The following is a 16195-nucleotide window of genomic DNA, read 5'->3' on the forward strand; positions in this document are numbered from 1 at the left end:
ATCATACTAAGCTTTACTAAAATGTTCCATAAATTAGCCTTTATAAGCACAACAGAATTTCATTTAGTGATTTATGGATGTGTGGCTGCCCTGTTTTCTTGCAAAACTGGGTGAACCATGGAGTACCATGGATAATATACTGGCTTGTGCTAACAAAAAGAAAATTGGCTGCTTTCCCCCTCCCCCTTAAATCTGTGGCTGAAGTATAGTTACTGAATGTCCAAAGAACCAACCTTATCTACAGAGTGAATCCTATTAATCTACATCAAAGTCTTGCACAGGAAGAGGGACAAAAAAATAGGAAAATGTTTTTTCCCACCCACTAAGTATTTCTCTCAACAGGTATTTCCTCCTTTTCCTGTCCATTTTAGTGGAAAGTTTCACCTAGTCTCAAAGAATCCCTAGCTTTAACCCAGAATTGTTAGTTTCCAGTAAATCTATATTTTGCTTCTAGTAAGTACACCCCTTTCAAGCAGGAGTAAGGATAAAATGAACCATGTTCAGCAAACCCAGAAAGGGGCCGGGGAGAGACTCAAACAAGAAATCGACTTTCTTCTCTGGCAGACACACAAGAAACACCACATTCAATGGCCACAGAATGCTGAATGTCTGGCTTGGGCAAACTGGATCTTTCCCAGCAACAGAATATTCTTCCTGGTGCTGCCACACCAGGAAGGTGTGAGGTGGGGAGACTAAAAAACACTTTACTGCAAATTCTCACAGCAGTAGTTTTAAGAGGACACACCTTTACAAAAATATTGAAAAGGAGTACTCAGCAGACAGCTGGCTCCATCTAGATCAGCTAAATTGACTATTCAGTCTCCAAACAACACAGCAAAATCGCACTACTTTAATAAGGCATCACCTAATGTTTGACAATTTGTTTTTATAAAGTATACTACACATATTGGAAAACCGCCAAGACTTCTAAAATGCTTAAAGGCTGAAGTACACAAATGTAAGCAATGGTAGTATGACCCTGTTGGTCACCTACTGAAGTCCACAGGATCAACGTAGAGGAATTCTTGGCAGCTGCAGGTATTTCCACCTCACATGCATATGGGACACAGCACTTTAGGTGCATGCAAGAATTGTTTGTGTAGCATAAGTGTCTTATGCGAAATTCATCTGCATTGGGATTCTGTGGTGTTCAGTGGCTTAATTCGGACAGTCAGGGTCCTGCTACTTTTGCTTAAACTCCTGTTTGGCATCGGTTATTTATAATTACTGAAAGGGTACTTTAAAACTATGTAGCTAGGGGAGATAAAACCCATACATACTTTTCTGGAAATGTATTTGCTATCAATGAAGGAGGGGAACACCATTGCTAGCCCCTTATACTTCATATTCAGTTGTGTACATAGGGCCTCAGAGTTCAAGAGCAGTTATGAAGAATGCTGAACTGTGACAAAGCAACAAAGAATGTCACACCTTTTTTTAAAGCAGTTGAACTTTTCCACAATTTAATGAGAAAAACCTATTTTATACCACAGTATCAGGCACTGTAATAAAAAAAGAATTTTAAACCACAAATGACTGTATCAATAAGATTTCTGTTGTAAACATAGAACGTAATGCAAATTGCCATTAAATCTTTAATAAGATACCTGCGATTTTTAACATTGTCACATATACAAATCTCACATGAATAAAGGGTTCAGTTTCATGCAGACAGTTGATAAAAAGTATGATCCGCACAGTAAAATGTTGTCAACTTCTGTTGCCGATGACTCATTTGGAGTTGGGTTTATTGAGGTTTAAGAAGTTATCCACATTTCTATAAATATAGACATTAAGTGACTTTTCAATGTCACTAGTGCAGGTACATATAACCAACGTACAAAAGCTCCATTGGAAGCTACTTCAATTCTTTCAAAAAGGACCAGGATTTCATTATTTTTTTAATTAAAAAAAAGCTGTCACTTTCAGTATTGGAAAACACTAAAGTGCATTTTTGGTTACCTTCTAAGCAGTATCTGGCTATAAAATTTGATTTTATACAAGTATCAATAAGTTATGTTTCCTGACATTCAGATAGCCTCCCTATTTTCCAACTAATCCTCCCTATGATCTGACTAGTAGGTAAGAGAACATGCTAACTGTGTTGTGGGTTGTGCCAAGTGGAAGTCTTGTTGCCCCTTGAGCTGTTCTCTTACCATGGAATTATTCTTATGTTTCACAGCACCAGTAGAGTAATACAGGATTCACGTTAGCCCTTTAACCTGCTACCCAAGTTGCCCATTTATTTATTTTTTAAAAAAACTGTACCAGTAAGAAAACTAATTTCTTTCCATCATATGCTGTCCCACCTACTTAACACTGTTTGCATGACTGTAAACAAGGAAAGCTTAAAGCATAATTTGAGCAGACACAGGTCATCTTTAAACTCTTGTTTTTCCACAGTGTCAAAATATTTCAAGTGTATAAAGCTTCAATACATTCCTAAGAGTACTGCAAGGGTAATAAAATAACCTGGCAGCACATTTTAACAGCACTGGGCACGTGGGACATGTAGTTTTGTTGAATTTAGCTTAATTTACAATTCATTATGATCAAATTTTATTGCCATCAATTTCATTTAAAGGTAATATTGCACTATAAAAATCCAGAAACCCAAGTCCCTTATGGTCATAGTTTACTTTTGTCTCATTGTTCAGTGTTTGTTGCGAGCAAACATTTTAGAACATGTCTCCATAGGACAAATAAGTATGGTCCAAACCTGATTAGCACTGCTTAACGATGCACAGCTATTTCTAAAGAACCCCTACACACCAAGACATGCTACATTATCAGGAAACTCATCCATGCTCTTATATATTCCATACTTTTTCCCTCTATCAAGCTTCAGATAACATGAATACCACAGTAGTGGTAGTTCAAATCATCCAAGCCACAAGTGTTATTTTAAGAGAATAGATCTAAAAGCATACCATACTGCCAAACTTTCATTAAAAACCCTCCACATTCACAGCCTCCTTAAATAATGGTATACTAGCTCCATATATGTTAAAGGATACTATTTTAAAGCTGCATATCTTCATCTAAACACTCCACATACAAGCAGTAGTTGAAAAAACACTGAATGCCTTGAACGCAGTTTTCTTGCAAAGGCACTCTCAAACATAGTATTACACCACCAAGCAGAACACTCTTCATTGTTTTATTTGGCTATTTAAGATATCCAGGTCACATTTACCCACCCATCTGTTTCCTGATCATTTTGTACTATGCAACAAGGGAGCTGTTTCTGTTTTGCTTTCTTTATAATAAAAAAAAGTAGTTGTAGTGCCAATAACTTGTGGGGAAACCAGGTAAAAGGGTCTGCGTCTGCAAAGCTTCCCACCAGGCTGAGTGTTTTATTAGGCTGTACAGGATCCAAACAAGCAGGCCAGGTGCTAGGAACTGTTTTAGTCCAATGCCAAGAAGGAATTACCCCTCATGCCTGCAGCAGCTCATCTCTTCTTTTTTTGCTGCCTCAGCATTTTCCTTCGCTTAATTATCATATCGTGCAGTTTCTCGAGTCCTTCTTTCAGCCCATCTCCTATGATAGCACAGGTAGGCTGCAGGTGCCACGGCGTGGAAGCGCTCAGCTCGCCTGTGGCCAACATCTTTTCCATCTCCGAGAGCGACAGCGAGTGTCTCAAGTCCTGCTTGTTGGCCACTATGAGCACGGGCACCCCTTGGTTCTCCGAGATCCGCGTGATTTTGTGCAGTTCCGTTTTGGCTTCTTCCATCCTTTCCACATCCACAGAATCCACCACGAAGACGATGCCGTCCGTGCAGCGGGTGTAGGACTTCCAAAGGGGCCGCAGCTTCTCCTGGCCTCCGACGTCCCAGAAGTGGAAAGTGACCGTCTTGTTGTTGCCCAGCGTCACCTTGATCTTCTCGGTGTTGAAACCTTTGGTGGGGACGGTGTTGACGAACTCGTTAAACTGCAGCCGGTAGAGGACCGTGGTCTTGCCGGCGCAGTCCAGCCCCAGGATCACGATGTGGAAGCACTGGAAAGAAGGAAGGCTCGACAGGATCGACGTCTGCTCCGACAACCCATTCCCCATCGCAGGGGAGGGGCCCGGGGCGAGCTGGGGGCACCAGTCGCCCGCCGCCGCCGCCTCAAGCCGCCCGCTGCTGGTCTCAGGCTCCTAGTCACGATCCTTCCCTGCCAAGGAAAGAAGCGCAGGGTCAGACCCTGAGGACGATCGCGGGGCCGGGGCGGGGAAAGGACGACGAAGAAAGCCCGTGGCAGGCGCAGGAAAACCCTGTCGAGAGGCGCCCACCACCCCCTAGGCGCAGCTTTCCCTCCGCCGCTAACAGTAGCTCCAACAAGTCTCCCAGTGACGCTGCAGCAAAGGAGCGCCGCTGCCTATGGCCCGGCCGCGCCTCCTCCCTCTTCACCTAACCCCACACTCTTCCCGCCCCTTTTCGCAACGCGCGCCTCCCATTGGACGCAGAGAGCTGCGGTGGGCGGGCAGCGAGGCGGCGCAAGGCAAGCCGACCCTCCAGCTCCCTCTTTTTCTCTTTGGGCCAGAGACACGCCACTCCGCCGGACTGCTCGCCTTCCTTCCCGCCCATTGGTCGCCGCGAAGCTGCTGGAAGGCGGGAGGTAGCGCACGTCGCCTCCTCGCGGCCACCCTGGCTTTTAACCCACCCACGCTTTCTCCTTTGCCGGGAACGGGACGTGCTGCAGCGCCCGGCCCCTTTAAGCCGCCAAGGTAAAGGGAGTTACGTCTTGAGGGTGGAGAAGTGTAATAATAAACCCTCAGCTCTAGCTCCCCTCCGCCCTTCGGGCCCCGCCCCTTTTCTGACAGGACCCCCGACCTGCCTCCGGCAGCGCCGAAGGTCGTCCAGCGCCCCCGACACGAAGCCCCTGGGTTTCAGGGAGCCGCCTAACGACTCTCCTGTCGGCCATTCCTCCCACCTGTTAGCCACGCCGCGGCCCATCTCTGGGAACGCCGCCCTCGACAGCCGACCTGTTCTTCGGTCACGAGCAGAGGGAAGGAAGGGACGCCGCGTTGTCTCGTTCACACGACTTCGTCTCAGACACGAAAAGAAAAAAAAGACGCGCTGGCTTCAGCCGCGCCACACCAGCCACCCGCCCCTTCGCCTTTCCCCTTCAGACTGGCGGTGAAACGCCGTCATTGTAACGGAAAAGCCTTTCCGTTGAGGCGCCGCCCCCACCGGCGAGCCGTCGCCTAGCAACCTCTTTCAAATGACGCCCTCGCGGAGCTGCAGCTTCTCAACGGCCAACGCCGAGGCCCCGCCCCTCCCAGAAAGAGTTCCGTGTGCTCGCCGCAGGCTAGCCCGTCTCGGTTGCCCATGTGCCGCGTCACGTGAGCTGTCAGATTGCTGGCCGCGTGTCCGTCCCTGCGCCACCGGCGCTTGGGCCACACCCCCTCTCGCGCCTCTACAGCTGCTAGTTCTAAGCCACGCCCCCCGCTGCTGCTGCTGCGTCGCCTCCCAGTCCTTTCCTGCTCGTTGCCTCTGCTCTGCGGTTTCTCCCGGTTTGATTCCGCGCAAGTCCTTGTTTGGGCTGCTTTTCTTTCCTGCCCAGGGCTACTGGTCCCATAAGAACTGAAAATGTGGGATGTTCATAACGAAGGCGGTAGATTTTAACCAGTAGGAAGGAGGAGGAAGCTTTTTTCACAGCAGGAAAAAAATGGACACCTGTTGGATTTCTTCCATTGAAGGTGCAGGCATCTGGTTAGAAAATGGCAATGATAACTTTGGAGAATTCCTCCAGACTTATACACAAGCGCAGGTCACAATGATGAATTGCAACTGCGGAACAAAGAGAAAGATTCCCCTCTTCCTTATTTAATTTTACTTATCTTTGTCCACCCACCTTCCCACCCTACTCAATATTTGTACTGGAGCAAAGGCTTATTCCTCACAGAATTGGCTCATGAGGTTGGAAGCAATCTATCTCCTTACAATCTTCAAAAAGCACCCTTCATTTCTAATTTACCATATCAGTCCACCCTAACATAATAAAACACACTGCAATAAATCATTTTTTTTAAAAAAAAAGACTCTTAAGGTTCTGTTCACACTCCTGCTTACTGTGCACATTCTGCATTTCCAATACTGGGTTTTTAATCCATAGTCACATGTCATCTCAAATGTGTATGTATCCTGCTTGTATTGTTTTTCAAACTAACTTCACACCCATTGGAATCCTTAAGCCATTTCTAATTCATCTCTAGCTAAGATGTGAACCCTTTTGCATAGGGTAAAGACATCCCCACCCAGTCATCGCCCCCTGGTGTGCACACAAAAACAAATTGAAGTGGTGCTGATGTGAATTTACCTTTCATTTTATCTTCCAAAAATACATTTTTGGCAGAACTCATTTGTTTCAGATGCAGAAATCTTGGACTTCGCTCTCGGCTTCCTTTAATTTGTTCTTTTACAATTTATCTGAACATTCTACAACCTTGTAGTCACCAGAGTATTTGCCCAGGGCTATCCAAAGAGGGCCATATTTTAAGAATGTGTATCTAAATGCACTGGTTCCTAATAGATATTGGACATGTCACGTATTAGCCCTACATTTGCAGCTTATATTGAAAAAGCCATAATGAATAAACAAAAGGACTCTTGCAGCCTGAGGAGTTCCATGGTTACCTCAGAACTCCTGCCTTATCGGGGAATTTACTTAAGTTGCTGTCCTTTTTTTGAGTTTTAGTTTAGTGTTTTGCTTACTGTTACATATGTGTTTTTACATGAATAAAATGTGGTTCCTTTAGCTGTTGTCGCATTTCAACACCCAGCAACCCCAGCCAGCAAGGCAAATGGTCAGGGATTGTGGGAGTTGCAGTCCAGCAGTTGGAGAGCCATTACTTCCCCATCCCTATGTTATGTTTCTAGGGGGTGCAAAAGAGTTCTCCAATAATTTGCATGTTGCCAGCCTGAGTTGTTTTGCTTTGATATTGGAAAATGTAGTTGCTGGATGAAAATCAATTTTATTCTTTAGAAAATAACAAAGCTTATAATCAGCAGGAGTTGGCAGTGATTCATATTACAATGGAAATTTGTTTACCTGACTGGACTACTTGATTAACACTGCAATCCTACTCCTTGTTTAAGCCAACCCAGGTGGGGTTAAGATTGCTCCTAAATCCACCTTTTTCAACAGAGCCTGGACGTGCACCGGTGTAAGGAATCTATGTGGGTACTGCAGAATCATTTACATAATAGTGGACATTTTGTATTGTTAGTGTTTTTAAACTTTCTCTAGTTTTAAGTTGTTGTTTTATTCTTGTCAAATTGTTTTGAGGCTTTTTTTACTGTAAAAAGCAACTGATAAATGAAAGCAATAACAACAGCCACTTACCTATTCTCACTCAGTCTCGCGTGCAACAACAGCGTACCAATACACCTATAAGAGAGCTGATGAAATTAACAATACAGACGACTCCCAAATTACATGGGGGTTACATTCCAAGCACCACGCGTTTAAGTGAAATTGTGTACGTATATTTGAAACACCGTTGAGAAAGCCTGCAAACACCCCATTCTGCTCCTTTTCATGGAATTTTTGTGACATTTTGGGGTCACTTCTTTTTCTTTTAAATATTTTATTAATTTTTTTGTAACAGTTTGGAAAAACAATTATCCAATTTTACATTTTTCAATCCCCTCTCATTGACTTCTCTCATCTTCCCCTCCTTGGTTTGTTACTTTTTTTTGTTATCATCTGCATATTAATATACATAAAATGTTATTGCATTGTTTTTCTCCATATTTTACTTAAATAAAATTGTGAGTGTTTATTCAAAACCTGCCAATGAGTCCATCTCTTTTTGTTGTTTCTGTAGATAAGTTGTAAAAGATTCCCATTCTTTTTTAAAGTCACTATTGTCATTTTCATGTAATTTGTCTGTTCATTTTGTTAATTCTGCATAGTTCATCAGTTTTTCTTGCCATTGTTCTTTTGTTAGTACTTCTCCAGTCTTCCAACCTTGAACTAATAGAATTCTTGTCACTGTTGTAGCATACATAAAAAAATTTCTTTCTGCAATTTTTGACCTGAAATACCTAATGAAAAGGCTTCTGTTTTTTTTCATTTTTGGGTCACTTCTGGGTTTGGCATGATGTGTGCATGCACAGTTGTGCACCTATCGGACACACCTAAAACTCCTCTTCATCATCAGTACAAAGACTCTGGATTCAAACTATGGTAATTCTGCCGGTAATCACAGCATATCCCCAAGCAGGTTTGTCACCAGCTCCTTATTTAGGAATACATTTTTTGTACTAAATGAGGAACAGGAAGCAAGCCTACTGCCAAACAACCGTCTAAACAAATCTCCTTTACTCAGAAGGTGGTAGCAGTGATGGTTGCATGCATACATTGTAAGTAAGCGGGATTCAGAGAAGAGCTTCATTTAGTGGCAAACTCCACACCTAGTATGCACTGGTCTTATTGTGCATGGATGAAGGCCGCGGGGAGCATCTCCTATTTGGATCTTTACCATTGATTCCCATTCATCCATTGAACCAAACTTATTGGTCTTCTTACTCTCTTGTGTCTTGCTTGGCCATATTTTCTCTCGCTTTGTTGAGTCCCCATATCCAAGAAATATATCAAACTTTCACGAAAGCAGCAATGAGAATTATAATTGCTGCGGCTCATTACAGGCTGCTTGTAGAGTTATAGGCATTGCTGTTTTGCAGATGATTAATGGCTTGTTCTGCTAGGGATTGTCCAGTCATTATACAGTCAAGGCTTGTTCCTGAAACTGGGAGCCTCTCGTCTAGGATTAGAGCAAGAAAATGGAGAGAGGGAAGCTAACACATAATAGGAAGTGGAGGGTGGAAAGGCCTCATCAGAGCAACAAACATTAGCAGTAGTCCTTTCCTGCCACCTGCCTGAAAACTGTATCAATGTTTTCAATCCACTGAAAGACATTAAACCTGATACTGCTATTTTTGTAGTTTATGAGGAGGAAATCCAAATGATGTCAGACAGCAAAGTGAAAATGCTGACTGGGTTTTCTCATGCCAAGTTCCAGTTTTTAAATTGCAAAGTAGAATCCTTAGGAAAAAATGTGTTACAATTATCTCTGCTAATTTATAAGGAGGTGCATGTGCATAGGCAGGAAGATGCTGTCTGTCAGGAAGTTTTCTTGGTGCCAGCTCTGACATTATTTCAGTGTCAGGCAAAAACTGTATTGCCAGCATCCTGCTGATTCTTGCTTCTTAGGGTGGAATTAGTTTTACAGGTCAATTATGTGGTGTTCATGACAATGGAATGGGGGTTCTTGTGAAGGTTTTCCTTATGTATACACCAGTGTTTTTAATTTTGAATCCCATGTGTTTTGTATTTGAGATGTGCTATTTTTATATTATCCATCACCTTGAGATGATTCATGTAAGGTGATTCATACTAATAAATAAATCACATGGAATCTGGTGTCCAGCCATTCTTGGCAATGAAATATTAATTCCTGGTTGACATTTTCCTTCAAGACAGCTGAGTCTGAACGAATGCTGTGTTTTGGTGGTTATCCGTCTAACCTAGCCATAAGGCAGACAGAAGAACATTACATCTTGCTGCTTTAAAGTAGATATTGCCCCTAGGTTAATGGATCTGATGCTATTTCTAACCTCCTTCCACAATCCATACTAGTGAAACAAGGAGTGCTATCCTATCCAGAATGAAGTCCCATTGAGTTCAAATAAGCATATTTCCAGGTTAGTGTTGTTGAGTTCAGAGGCCTGAGGCTATATTAGAAATGAGAACATGGACCGAGACTATGGTTTTAAATGAAGATGTTTGTTTTAGAATACTTTCCTTACTCACAATTACAGATGGATGCTCTTCCTTCCAGAATTCTGTGTGTCCTGGGGTGGACTAGTCTATGCTTAGGACAGAGCATTCTGGAATCCTGGTCTGGATCAAGGAAGGGATCTGCCATAGACATTATATAGGATTGCAATATTATACCTTATTTTACTCTGGAATGCATCCCTTGTAAATCATGGAGATGTGAAGAAGGAAAGCCCATTTTTAAAATGAAACATTCATTCTAACGCATATACATATTACATTCAAATAGCAGATGCATTAAATGCAAAACCAAAAAATGATCCAAGTGTTACTTGCAGAAACCACATTCCATATTCCATCTGCAAAAACCATATTCCAGATACTGTATCGGGCATGTAATAGGATGGGTGCCAGTACAACCATCACAGGCATATATGAAAGAAATGCAGCTCTTCATTCGACTCCCTCTGTACAAATATATGCCCATGCACATGGTGTTCTGCTGCACACACGTTTCTGGGGTGACTGCAATTATTTCAACAAACCAGTTTGAGATCATCACCTCTGTATGAGTCACATTTTTTAAGTTCAAGGGAGTGCCACTAACATGCCCATTCTAAAATATGTTTTAAAAGTAGATTGCATGCATCAACTTGATTAACAATCATGTTGTTTTCATGATAGACACTCTTGATGTACAATTTAATGATAGGGAAGAATGTTAACACACACTGTACAGATAATGCCAGTAGAAGGAATTGATGTTCAGAGTTTTCACTATTGGGTTAATGTCAGAATCAGACAACACAGAGAACAATTTAAGTTGCTTACTGGTGGTGGAAAATATAGCATTGTGTTTCATTTGTCTTTTGTTGATTGCATTATAAAAGGAAATTGCTAATCAGGCCTTTCATTGTTGTGTTCACGCAAATAGTAGTAAACTTTGTTGTTTTCCATAAGGTGACCCCTTACAAGCTGTGCAAATCTCTTGTGAGAAAATGGGATGCAGCTGTACAAATCTTTCTGTTCTGCATATCTGGAGCCAAAAAAAGTAATAGACCTAACAACTATGAAGCAGCTGAAACCCCTATGAACATGAGCTATGATGGCCAGTGTTTTGAGGGGTTTTGACTAACATGGTGTGTAAGAAATGCCAACAAGGTGGTTCTGATGACTTGTTCACTCTCACAAAGAACAGAATTCCGCAATCTCCAGTGCACTGCACCTAGTGATAATCAAATCTTATTGTAGGATCTATATTCATGGCCAAGTCCTGATGCTATTTTATTTTGATCTATTGATACATTGTACTTTTATTATATATTTTATTTGCATTAATATATATTGTTGTTCACTGCTTTGGGAGCCTTGAGTTAAAAAAGCATTATATAAGTAAACCATGCCATATATTCTTTAGCATTTGAATCTTGTGGTATTTCAGTCAGACAGGAGGTTGTAATGGGGTGGGGGGCAGTCAAAGATAATCAGCCATTAAATGGCCAATCACTCCCATGAGTACTAAGCATAGGCCATAAAAGTGGAGTCTTTACCCTTCCAGGAGGAATGGCTAAGTGTAGTGAGTTGGGGTGAATCTACACTGGTTGATTATAACACTAAAAATGTGTTATAAAAATGTGACACCAGAGGGCGCTGCAGAGCAACAATCTGTTGGCAATGGGAAAAAACTATGTAACTTTTTAAAAATAGCCTTCAATAGTGTTTTTACAGATCAGTATAAATCAGGCTTCCTCAACCTCGGCCCTCCAGATGTTTTATAGCCTACAACTCCCATGATCCCTAGCTAGCAGGACCAGTGGTCAGGGATGCTGGGAATTGTAGTCTCAAAACATCTGGAGGGCTGAGGTTGAGGAAGCCTGTTATAGATCCATCCTTGGAGTGGATGGCCTCTAAGGTGCCTTCCAACTCAAAATCTGTTTCTAGACAGAATTATCCCTTTGCTGAAGGCAGCTACTTCTCTTTTGAAGTTTAGTAAAGCATGAAGAGTCATGGTGTGCAATATGCACTGCATTACTAAACCAATACTAATCTCAGAGTAGTATTTTTGAAGATGCACATTAATTATCCTGCTGGCAAGAGCTAGTGGAACAAAGGGGTTAAGAATGTTAGATTAGCCCCAGTTGGGTAGCTCACTGAGTGACCTTGGAGCAGGCACACCGCCTTTGCCAAAGCAACTCCACAGGGCTCTTGATGGGAGGGACCACGTACAATACTCTTTAGAGAAAGGTGGGATAAAAATGTAAGAAATAAATATAAAGAAATATTGACATCTACCTCAGAAAGCTAAATAAAAGATAATTTCTTCAGTTAGTGGGAAAATAAACTCTATGTATATAACATCATGTCAAAATTAGTTACATTATGATAAAAGAAGGAATACAACAATGTAGTTAGATTGTTCAGGATTGGAAAGCATTTATTTATTGGATTCATACATCTATAAATGTGTTTAATTTTTTTGTAAAAGTGCATAATTTAGAAAATTTATAGTCATCACGGCAGTCACTTTTTTGTAATGTATTTGCTTCTTTGAAATATATACTTTAAAAAATAGCTATGTATCAAAATATGACTTAGCACATAGATGCTCAGGTCCAGAAAAGGAGCACTTTATGAAGAAGCAGGCCTCTACATGCGGGTTTCTTGCTAGATCAGGAGCCACACATTCCTCCAAACAGCAATGTGAATCCACTGTGATCTTCATTCACACTCTATGGTGTGGCATTCATTTGCTCATCCATTCTTTACAGGTACTTCATGAGAATTATTTGACATACATTTTATTCCTACGTTCATTTCCAGTTCTGCGGGCATCTTGCTCACTTTTTGCCTCTACTCATATAACATGCCATGGTCTGGATTATGCAGATTTGTCTGGAGAGGTGGTAGAGGAAGAGGTGGTCCCAATGTGTGGGGTTTTTTGGCAGGCCACAAACCTCCACACAATCCTGCAATCACGTGAAAAGAGTGGTAAAACCAAAACAGTAGCATGGCGAGAAACCAAGCTTTGCTGAAATGTGTTTAGATCACAGTTTTGGCACCGAAAGAGGAACAAATAGAGTTTTCAGCAAAGAAGCACAGCTGGAAATGGCTTGAGTATTTCCCTCTAGGCTGTGGCTCTTACCAGTTACATGGGCTAAGAGGAGAGGTCAAATACAGAGACTCTACAAACACACTGTGCTTAAGCTTTGGCTCACTGGGATCAGGGAATTGGTCAAACAAGTTCAGGGATGATATAGCTCCCTTGAATGGCAACGCCCATCAACTTTGGTGGGGCAGTCCCCTCAAATATTTTATTGGGAGGGTGGAGTGACCTCAGCCCCTAGGAGTTGGCTCCTATGTCAGGAAGTACAGGGACTGTAAAAAATAAATAAATACTATTACAGTCCCCTGGAGCCTTCAACTTTTGAGAGATAATGCAGAATTAGCATCCAGTACTTGAACTAAAAATAGGAGACATTTTGAGGGGACAATGAAAACTCACTGAAAAATACAGTGTCAACAATAACTAAAGCGAAAGCAATCTAAAAAGACCGCACCAACATTATGAGCTAGGCAAGAGCTCAGAGAAATCAGGCGAGCTTCTGAATGCTCACTGAGAAGTCATGATTACCCAGCTAGGTCTGAGCTGAGTGTAACTCACCCATCGCTATTCCTAACGGAGACCCGCACTCAATTACATAACAAGCCAAGCCACCGGCACAATGGAATGCTATGCAGTGGGCGTTCTATTGATCCTTTTCAAAACTTAATTAAGTCTTGGATTTTGGGGAGTTATGCACAGACTTGGAACTGGAGAAGGGGCATTTCCAGTTGCATCCGGGAACATGTTTAGAGAATGTGTGCATATTTTTATACCGAGGGTCACCGATGTGGCACCTGCAGGTATCTGCGCAGGCTTTTCCCGGTGCTCATAGGGCCCCATTCCTCCCCACCTCACTTCTCACAGAAATTAGGCTTGAAAGAAGCATTGTGTTGTAGCCAGCCAAAATAATAGGTTGAGCTGTGTGTGTGTAGTAGGGATGGGAGAGAAATTGTATTCAGTTTACATTTAAAGCTCAATTGGTCAAATTTGCATCTCCAAAACAATATGAGAACCAAAACACAGCCATGCACGTATCCAAATGTTGTGATGCGGTTCCCCAACAAATGTTTACAAAAATGCATATATTGGGGAGAAATGAGCATAAAATTTAACATTATTAGTGAAAATAGCATGCAAAAACGCATTATATTAGAAGAAAATGCTTGCAAAAATGTATACATTGGTCAAAACTGCATACTAAAATGTGTTTATTGTGATAAATTCTTAAGAAAACACTTAAGAATTTTCATGAGGATCTTTTTTTAAAAAAATTGCAAGTTGCTGCAGAAATGTGGAGAACAGAATTCAAAAACGAGAAACTGAGAGAACCAAAGCTGTCGGGTCCTTCACTCTCATGTGTGTGGTGCCCACAGCAGTTTTCCAGTTTACAAAAATATTGGCAACCTCTGTGCAGTACACACACACACACACACAACTGACACATGGACCACAACAGCAGCAACATATTGCAAACACATGCTTAAAGCTGCCAGAGAATGGCTGTCCTGGGATATCTCTTCTGCAGTTGAAGCTTCAGTTTTTCCATTTGTTGTAATCCCAGCCCAAGAACCAGCCTGTGAATGTGGGGGGTTCGTAACCTTGCTTCACAATAACAAGTGGAGTCCCTTTATCTCGCCCAGAAGGATCAGTCTCAATGTAGCGTTTGGCTGAAACACATGAATATGCAAGATAGTAATCCATTAATTTATCAGTGTGGAGGGAAGTAACTTGAACATTACAGCTCAATCACAGATCACCACCCGCAATCCTAAACTCTCCTCTTTGCTCACAGCAACAGACAGGCTGTTCTCTGTGCACCTCTTTTCACATGTGTGTGTGGAGTGGCCTTGCCCTCGGTGGAAAGATATGTCCATATAGTTTTTCCTGCCCCTCACATCCTACCCTGGCTCCAATATGTTGGTTCAGTGCACAGTCACTGAAAACCACACCTAGCCTGCCCCTGCCCTGATCTGTAGCCTGTGTGATAGACCAGAGGAATTGAAAAATCAGTGCAAGTGGTAAGTCTATGCCAGGGTAGCCATTTTCCTGGCACTGCTTCCTTCACTTCTAGGTTCTAGACCAGTGGTTCCCAACCTTTTTTGGGCCATGCCCCACCTAAGCATCTCTAAAATCCTGATGCCCCCTCCCGTGACATATAATTCTTATTATTCAAAAAGTGAACTCCTATTCACGTGGAGGAAGCCTAATAACTCATTCTCGAATTCCCCCCTTAAAAATCAAATTGCCCCCCTGTGGGGAGCGTGCCCCCATGCTGGGAACCACAGTTCTAGACCAAACTGGGATCACTGAATCTTCTCATATGGATATGTAAGCCAGTCCGCACTGTAAATCTTGGCCATTATTCTGTTTCTGACACCACAATCCTATGCATAGTTACCGGGAAGAAATCCAATTAAATTAATTGGGACTTACTTCCAAGTAAACATGCATAGAATTGTACTGCAATTGACTTATAAGGTAAAGGGACCCCTGACCATTAGGTCCAGCCGTGGGCGACTCTGGGGTTGCGGCGCTAATCTCACTTTATTGGCCGAGGGAGCCAGCGTACAGCTTCCGGGTCATGTGGCCAGCATGACTAAGCCGCTTCTGGCGAACCAGAGCAGCGCACGGAAACGCCATTTACCTTCCTGCTGGAGTGGTACCTATTGATCTACTTGCACTTTGACACGCTTTCGAACTGCTAGATTGGCAGGAGCAGGGACCGGGCATTGGGAGCTCACCCCGTCTCGGAGATTCAAACCGCCGACCTTCTGATTGGCAAGTCCTAGGCTCTGTGGTTTAACCCACAGCGCCACCCGCATCCCAAATTGACTTATAGTACTATCTAAAACTCTGTTGCAAGCTCCATTGATTAGATGCTGAAGGATCACTCCATCCCTTGAATTTTAGGGTTCATTCAGACATTTTTCAAAATGCAGAAGCATCTGTGAAGGCCTCCTGCTCTTCAACTCCCACATCAGCGTTCTCTTATCTTTCAAATAAACTTCCGCAACTTTTCCAAATGAATGAGTTTATTGATTTCATTTTGAGCTGGATAATGTTATTTGGGTTTGTGTTGTTAGCTTTGATTTCATTGTTTGTCTTATTGTAATCTTGTTTGTAAACCACTAAGAGCTTTGCTACAGAGCCATCTGGAAATTTAATAGGTACACATTTTAAAAATGCAAAGCAGATCCTGTCCATACAAAAGATCTGAGTCCTGCAGGCATTTTAATAATCAGCAAAATGCCTATTATTAAAACAAATGGGGAATGTGTGAGCTTTTATACTGCAAGGACTATTGGGGGCTACAGTCTGTCTCA

General features: G+C 42.3%; 2 protein-coding genes across 2 annotated transcripts in view; both read right to left on the reverse strand.

The window, feature by feature from the left end:
• Positions 1-1581: 1581 nt before the first annotated feature.
• ARL4A (ARF like GTPase 4A) lies at positions 1582-4055 on the reverse strand (the record flags this gene model as incomplete). Its single annotated transcript, XM_082194025.1, has 1 exon — positions 1582-4055. One exon carries the CDS (start codon positions 4053-4055, stop codon positions 3453-3455), a length of 603 nt encoding a protein of 200 aa, XP_082050151.1. The 3' UTR covers positions 1582-3452.
• Positions 4056-12177: 8122 nt separating this feature from the next.
• Positions 12178-16195, reverse strand: part of SCIN (scinderin) — a 49232-nt gene continuing 45214 nt past the window's right edge. The window contains exon 16 of the mRNA XM_082193923.1: positions 12178-14539. Within this exon, the coding sequence (XP_082050049.1) occupies positions 14406-14539 (134 nt within the window). The 3' untranslated portion in view covers positions 12178-14405. The remainder of the gene's footprint in view (positions 14540-16195) is intronic.

This window comes from Podarcis vaucheri (assembly GCF_965113315.1).
Source record: "Podarcis vaucheri genome assembly, chromosome: 12".
Taxonomy (NCBI): domain Eukaryota; kingdom Metazoa; phylum Chordata; class Lepidosauria; order Squamata; family Lacertidae; genus Podarcis; species Podarcis vaucheri.